Source organism: Rhamphochromis longiceps, linkage group LG5 (assembly GCF_057381845.1).
Source record: "Rhamphochromis longiceps isolate RC_006_pf linkage group LG5, R_longiceps_female_GT1.1, whole genome shotgun sequence".
Classification (NCBI taxonomy): Eukaryota; Metazoa; Chordata; class Actinopteri; order Cichliformes; family Cichlidae; genus Rhamphochromis; species Rhamphochromis longiceps.
Genome location: NC_140561.1, coordinates 14,720,048 through 14,727,650, shown reverse-complemented (window position 1 = coordinate 14,727,650; position 7,603 = coordinate 14,720,048). Strand labels below are relative to the sequence as shown.

Sequence of the window (7,603 nt, the reverse complement as noted above, 5' to 3'; positions counted from 1 at the left end):
TAATAATATATGGGGATATAGTTAAGGACAGGAAGTAGACGTAGGTTTAATGAAAATTACAATAATGTCAATAATGTCTGAGATCTAATATTAATGCCCGTATGTGTGAGGACTTCACGCTGCAGATATTTAGTATTAAGAAAGAGAGCGAGGGAGCTTAGACAAATAATGTAACCAACTTACATAAAAAATAATAACATATTATTAAAATATGTTTTACAAATATGTATTTTTGGAATCTAAAACATAAAAATGTCACGCGAACGAACATGTAAAATAACATCGAGTGCGCGCACGTCACGTTCAGATACGCGCTTTACGTTCTGCAGACACGCGCAATGATAGCCGGAAGCATAGATGGGAGGAAAATAAAAATCGATTAAATCCACTGTAATTCGCGAGTATAAACCTCTCACTTACTGTCCTTTTAGCGACCGCGGGCTCGAAATTTTCAGTCTTTTACACTGTAACTGTGCCGGAGAGACGACAAAGAGCAGAAAATCTGCTCTATTTGAACGAAGTTGCTCGGTAGGGGTTTAGCTGACGTGTGGAGAAGTTGAGACTGCCAGTGAGCAGATAAACAAACATAAACAAGCAGAGATCAGCTGGGCGCCTGTCCGAACCGAACCAGCAGCACGGAGAGATGGCAGGGAGAGCCAGAGTCCTGTTTTAAAGCCAAGAATGATCCGCAGGAGACCGTGACTTACACTGATATTTGCTCCATGTCAACTGTCAACACTGGCACACAAAGAATTTCGGAAACACAACACGAGGAGCAGCCATAGGCTTTAGCAGGGGAAAAAAAGCCACTGCTATTGTCACTGTCTCTTTGTCAAGGCACAGCCAGGTTAGCATGGACAGCCAATGAGTTTATCCTGCAGGGCTCAGCTATAAGGAAGCGAACACAGTGCAAGGAGACAGAGGTAAACACTTTCTGTTAACTTTGCTTTTTTCCCCCACTATAATGGGCCTGCGAGCCAAACCACTGACATAATCAGGCTTTGCAGGCCACAAATCCTGAATGTTTATGAGCTGTTTTTGTGTGTGCCTGGTTTTTTTTTGTTGTTTTTTTTTACATGTAGGGTTTAATTTCACAGCGTTTTGCTTTTCCTATCGTTTTTGTTAGAAAGACTCCTGTTAATGAAAGCAAAGCTAAGACACTGCAGCTGTTTTCTGAGTCAAACTGGTCATGATATTAAAAATGCATGAAAAGTGAGTAGAGTCCTGACAGTGTCATTAAACTCGTAATATTTCTGTCCACTCCACAATTCCTGCTTCCTCTCACTGATCTGTGCGGCTAACTGTTGTCAAGAAGTGTGGAAAAGAACATGGCCCACCAGTCAACCCCTAGTTCCCAGAAGGCCCTCATGATGGAGCTGAAGTCTCTGCAGGAGCAGCCAGTGGAAGGCTTCCGCATCACTCTGGTGGAGGAGTCTGACCTCTACAACTGGGAAGTGGCCATCTTTGGTCCCCCGAATACCCTGTATGAGGGAGGCTACTTCAAGGTGGGACAATCACTTCCAGTACACATATTATGTGAAGTCATGCTTACTTAAAGAGTTCATATGAAGCTATTCATTAGCGAACAAACACATACAATAAATATGTTTAGGGACCAAATATATTATCGGCTAGAATTTCTTTGTAATATAATATATGTCAGGGCATGCTACAATTCTTAACACAGCTTTGTAGTTTAGCCTCCTACTAAAATCTGTACAAACTCAAACTTTCAAACTAGATCTTTTTCACTTCTTGAAGCTGTAATTGAAACGTGGTTTGCCTCTAATGGGCGAGGAATTTTTAGGCTTTATATTATATTTTATTCATTTTCAGTCGTTCTGTCCTGTCCTTCTCCTCGGCCAGCCCTCACCCAGCCCTCACCCACCTCACTGTAAGATGGTTGTGCTTGCTATTTTTAGCTACGAGACTGATATAAATGGCACCTGAGTACAGAGAGAAGGGACATGATTAGATTCATTATATTTTTTTCTTTGAATATGTTGCATATTCGGTGAAACATTTAGAAAATGTAGCATAAAGAGCACCTGCTTTCAGCTTGGTGCTACGCAGATGATGCTGTAGCCTATTGGGAATGGAAGGATAAGACAGAGCAGGTATTGCTGTAGTATACTCTTTTAACTGGCATGTCTTTAGCCACAAAAATTTGAGGAACATCAGCACTAACAAATGTCAGGATTAGATGCCACAAGTAAGAGTGAACTCTGGGCTGGTTTTCCAGTCTATGTGATAGCTAGCAAACAGGAAATGTGGACTTCCCTTTTTTTTTAAGGGACATGTATACTACTCGTTTGTTGAATACTTTGGCAGCCAGTGCCTAATGACATTAATAAATTACTTGTTTAGTCTTGTAAATGCCCGACTGGTGGGTGGTGCAGCTGACCTTCATTTAATGAAAAACTGGTGAAAGTGAATTGTAGTACAATTCAGGTGTTTCAGTGTAACTTTGTTTTTACTGCCTGGTTCCTGCAGCCTACACCATACACAATCATGCTTTTGTACAGGGATGAGATATTTTGGGATATCTTCAGTGTCCCCTGTAATTATACTGAGAGTAAAGTGAAAGGTGTTTGGATTTAAAGTCAAGCAACAGCTTTCAATCATTCCCCAGAATTCTCTGTGTTGTGTTGATTGCCCTCACTTTAAGGTATACAAAAGTAATTTTAGGATAGACTATGTGATGCAGACAGAAAAATAAATAAAACCCAGAAATCCAGACGAGCTCAAAGTGATAAAAAGAGAAAGATACCCATGAAGGCAACTACATGTTAGACTTTACTGTTACTTTGACACCAATCTGTTAACTTGTGTTTGCACATTTAAAAAGAAATGTTGCTTCAGCGACTGATACTAAGCAGTGGAACTCATGCCAGTGTGTCATGACGTCTACGTGTTTAATGTCACACAGTTGCAGTAATTTAGTAACTAGCTGTGGAGTAATGATAGTCCTATCAGACGGGCAAGCAGTTCAGTGAGAGTTAGGGCGGAGCTACACACACCCAAGCCTGCCATCCTTTTTCTCTGATAATACTTTGGAAAGAAAGAGCCAGAAGCACCTGATGTTGTGTCACAGTGAAATTAATTAGGAACCGATGACAATATAGGGTGATTCACAGTCTAATTGTTGGTATGGCTGGATGTGTAACTATTTCTCTGATGTGATGTGGTTTAAAATATGACGGTAAAGGAAGCAACTTTGTGGCTGACTGAAACCCCGTGTCCAAAAAGAAGTTAGGATGCTCTTTAAAATGTAAATAAAAACAGGAACTTAAAGGGTTTCAGCTGCTAAACTTTGTATATTTTTTTCATAATGCCCCAAATGCCAGTTTAACACCCTTCTAAAAGTTAGGCTGTGGCGTTACAACAACATAACTTTGGCGTTTGACCTGCTTAAATAAGCAAGACCTTTCATATGTATTGCTCCATAGAATATCAATATTTTACATGTTTTCACAAGAGTCCGGTAGCACCTGAGTACAATAGTACTGCTTTCATAGGAATTAATAGCAGTCAGGTGCTACTGATGAAATGCTTTTTATTAACTGATCATCGGAAAGTGTGGCCATCTCTATAAAAGCAAGATTTCTTTGCAGTTTGCAGATCAGCCCAGCAAATTCACCCCAGGTCAGACTGTGTAATGCTCAAACATGAAACCCAAGAACTACATCTCAGATTCTACAGACTTCGGTTAACATGTTAAATGTTAATGTTCATGACAGCACAATTAGAATAATACTGAACAAGTATGTCTTTTTTTGGAAGGGTCGTCAGGCGAAAGCCTCTTCTTTCTAAAAAGAAATTGGAAGTTTGGAAAGCTGCATCATAGGTCAATGTCCTCTGAATATTTTATTTATTAACCTTTATTTAACCAGGAAGATCCCATTGAGATTAAAAAGCTCTTTTTCAAGGGAGACCTGGCCAAGATAGGCAGCAGCAGATGTCTCACAGTTACAGAAATTACTCAAACACAGGCAGTAACAACACACATGCAACAATAAGTGAAAGAATACAAATAAAATAAAAAATAAAATTCAAATAAAAATAAAAAAGTCAGTTAATAGATGAGACCAAGTTGACACGTGTGGCCATAGTGAACAGCACCATGTCTGCAGAAAGGCAGACATGTGATACCAACTGTAAAGAACGGTGGTGGAGTAGTGGTGATTTGAGCTGGCTTTACAGCCACAGAACCTGAGCAGCTGGGCACCTTGCAGACATGGAGTTGGCTGTGAGCTTCTCTGTATACAAACATGTTCTAGAGTTAAATGTGAGGCCTTCTGCCTGACAATGGGACAGTGATCCCAAGCACAGCAACAAATCTGTACCACAATGGATGAAAAAGAAAAGGATCGAGGTGTTGCAATGCCGTCGCAAATGAACTTAGGCAACGATGCAAAGAGTGGGCCATAATTTTTTAAATATATTTTTTTATTTACTTTATATGTGTGTATGAATTGTCCCCATAGCAACTTAAATCTACTGTCAACATCTACTTAATGTAGCTTTTTGATTCCTTTGTCCTACTTTTTGGTGAACATTGATAATTATAATTTATTATTGCACAAATAAAAATACACACATGTGCAGTTTAATTGGATAGTGGGGTTTTTTCACATTCCAGATGCTTTCTCCTTGAAGTTAAGACCCCAGTAATCTTAAATGGCTGAAGCTTAGTTACAAGTAACTGAAGTCAGACTTCTGTTTGTTCTTTCAGGCTCACATCAAGTTCCCAGTTGACTACCCATACTCCCCACCAACCTTTCGCTTCCTCACCAAGATGTGGCACCCCAACATCTATGAGGTTTGTCCTGAAGGATCTTAATGCTTTCGTGTTTGCAGTTTGGCATTTATTTCCTTTTTAAAATGGATTTGTTTAAAGACGCTGCCGCGTTTGTGTTTTCCTGACAAATGTTCCTTTATGTCTTTTGGTCTTCAGAATGGAGATGTGTGCATCTCGATCTTACACCCCCCTGTTGACGATCCTCAGAGTGGGGAGCTGCCCTCTGAAAGGTGGAACCCCACCCAGAATGTCAGGTAATTTCTCAGCAAACCTTCTGGTCCAAGTTCACCTTCACTAATTTTACACCTTTAGGCCTGTTGATAAGTCTTGGGGGTGTCTTGCATGTACAAGCATGAAAAGAATTGTTTAGAGCATACTGTAACACCGGTGGGAGCTGTGTGAAGCCTGACATACTACCTCAAGTGATGTCAGTTTACAGTTGTTTTAATACTGCATGTTTGAACATGAAGAATTCAGCGGCGGGGACGAGTTAGACAGGCATGAACCCACTAGACCCCTCAGTTTCTGATTTCTGCCAAAAACTAGCAGATCGAGTCTAAAAATGCTGCTGCTAGGAACAGCTAGCTGTGGTTCAGTTTCCTTTTGGCTAAATTAGACATTTTTTGTGGCACAAAAATTGGATCTAGGTCTTATTTAATTTTCATAAATGAAATTAAGAATTGGATATAATTATCTTCTACCATTTCTTTGTTCTGTATTCTATCTGTAGCGGTAGACACCACTGTAGGGTAGGTTTCTGAATTTCTTCTAAATTTAGCATATCAGCAAGAAACACAGAGTTGCATTAAAGTGCCGAGTCTGTGTTTGAAAACTTGAGCAGATTGGGTGTAGAATGTAATTGAGCCACGAGGGGAAAGAGGTGAGGTAACACCTCTCTCCGAGCTGGGATACAGCTTCTGAGGTTTCAAAAAGCTCGTGTAGAGGTTTTCTTTCATATGACGACGACATCTGATATTACAGTGTCCTCATTTCGACTCTCTGTGTGTGTGTGTGTGTGGCATGTGTGCGTACGTGCTGATAATCAGGACCATCCTGCTTAGTGTGATCTCTCTGCTCAACGAGCCAAACACCTTCTCCCCAGCCAATGTGGATGCCTCAGTTATGTTTCGCAAATGGAGGGACAGCAAAGGCAAGGACAAGGAGTATGCAGAGATTATCAGGTACAAATGAACACACTCTTACCAGTGTGTGTAGTTACTTTGAAGAAATGTATTTTATGCAACATGGAGAAAAAAAATAATAATACACCTCCTCCACGTTTGCTCACAGGAAGCAAGTGATGTCAACAGCAGCAGAGGCGGAGCGCGACGGCGTCAAAGTGCCCACCACGCTGGCCGAGTACTGCATCCAAACCCGGGTTCCTTCTCAGGACCGCAGTTCAGACCTTCTCTATGACGACCTCTACGACGACGACATGGAAGAGGAGGACGAGGAGGAGGACGAGAGCGAGATGGAGTCTGTAGGTGAAGCCGGGGGAATCGGCGCCGTGGAGGACTGCGGGACGTCCACCAGATGTTACGACAACCAGGACGACTCTGGCAACGAAGACTCGTGATGATCTGGATGATAACTTCTTCCTGCCAACTCCACCACCCTTCTTCTTTTTTCTGTGTGTGTATGTGTGTGTATGTGTGCACATGTATATTTGCACATACAATGGGGTCAAAAGTCTACTGCCAAAAAAAAAAAAAATCTTTCATCATTTATTAAACTAATACAAGCGTTGGGTCAAATGCAATTCCTTTGATGCTGTTACGTAACTTTTCAGCAAAACGTTGTAGGTAGTGTTCTCGCTGAAAGCAGAATTTGACGTTTCCACCGTTTGCCTTAATTACAGCTCGCACTCTGTGTGGCAACGAACGTTTTATTACTCCAGCACTGTTTGAGAGTGTCCTGAAGGTGTTTATTGATTTGAAAACATGTTTCACATTTTTAAAATGTGCCATGGAAGAGTTTGAGGGTCTGGCCTTTTCCTCATTACCATAAACCACAAAGATGGCGTGCTTCTGCAGACTTGAACATTAGAGTGTTTCTTTATTGTTAGCATGTGTTCAATCGCATCCAAGTCACAAAGTAGATTATGCCTCGCTGTATTACAATCTCATTTAGACAGTTGCTCATATTACCTTACTTTAAGTTATTTGGTTGTGGTTAAGTTTAGCCTTCAGCCATTAAATTTCAGTGTTGTCTTGCTAAACCAGTCATTTTGTTTTAGAAAGAGTAGGTTGTTGAAGTCACACCTTGGTTTTAGGAAAATCAGTTTAGCCAACAGCAGCAATGACATAATAAATATTACGGTGTAGTAGGTGTACACATATATTTGAATCCTACTAGATACACGGTAAAACAAAATCTTCCAGTATATCAATATTTCCTGCTGCACATCTCCTAAAGCTAAAAGAACTCTTTGATTTTGAATAAGTAAGTAAGCAAATTGTCTTAGCTTTGATAAATGATGAAAACAAATAGTCCTTGTGGTGGTCTCTTGAACTCCGCTGTCACTGGCCAGCCCCATGACGGATTGTTTGGTTTTGGGTTGGAAGAAAAGTTGGATCTATCCACTGTGTCTGTCCTTGTTGCTGTTTTTATGTGTTTATTTGACCGACACATTCTTCACTTGTATTTTCTCAGAAGGCTCACACAGGCTGGTTAATGGACACTTACCCCTTTGGCTCATTAACCAGTCGATGAGTTGGCCAGCTCGTCACGTCACAGTCGTTCATTCTGCCCCCCCTCCAGCAGAATATCTCTGTCCCAAACGCTAGCCTGTTCGACTTTGAT

General features: G+C 40.9%; 1 protein-coding gene across 2 annotated transcripts; it reads left to right on the top strand.

Moving 5' to 3' along the window:
* Positions 1–7,603, top strand: ube2r2 (ubiquitin-conjugating enzyme E2R 2). Of its 2 annotated transcripts, none has more exons than XM_085406045.1 (6): positions 1–923; positions 1,316–1,505; positions 4,736–4,822; positions 4,958–5,055; positions 5,848–5,982; positions 6,092–7,603. In XM_085406045.1, exons 2-6 carry the CDS (start codon positions 1,329–1,331, stop codon positions 6,375–6,377), a joined length of 783 nt encoding a protein of 260 aa, XP_085262171.1. In that variant the 5' UTR covers positions 1–923; positions 1,316–1,328; the 3' UTR covers positions 6,378–7,603. The 2 variants fall into 2 exon arrangements, with proteins under 2 accessions (XP_085262171.1, XP_085262170.1); XM_085406044.1 differs by having other exon boundaries at positions 3–923; positions 1,313–1,505.

What these genes read in the sequence shown, in the direction of transcription:
- ube2r2 (XM_085406045.1), top strand. Translation starts at nt 1,329, where the DNA reads ATGGCCCACCAGTCAACCCCTAGTTCCCAGAAGGCCCTCATGATGGAG. An exon ending in ATGAGGGAGGCTACTTCAAG is followed by an intron (nt 1,506 to 4,735) that starts GTGGGACAATCA and finishes TTGTTCTTTCAG; the next exon opens with GCTCACATCAAGTTCCCAGT. An exon ending in AACCCCACCCAGAATGTCAG is followed by an intron (nt 5,056 to 5,847) that starts GTAATTTCTCAG and finishes GCTGATAATCAG; the next exon opens with GACCATCCTGCTTAGTGTGA.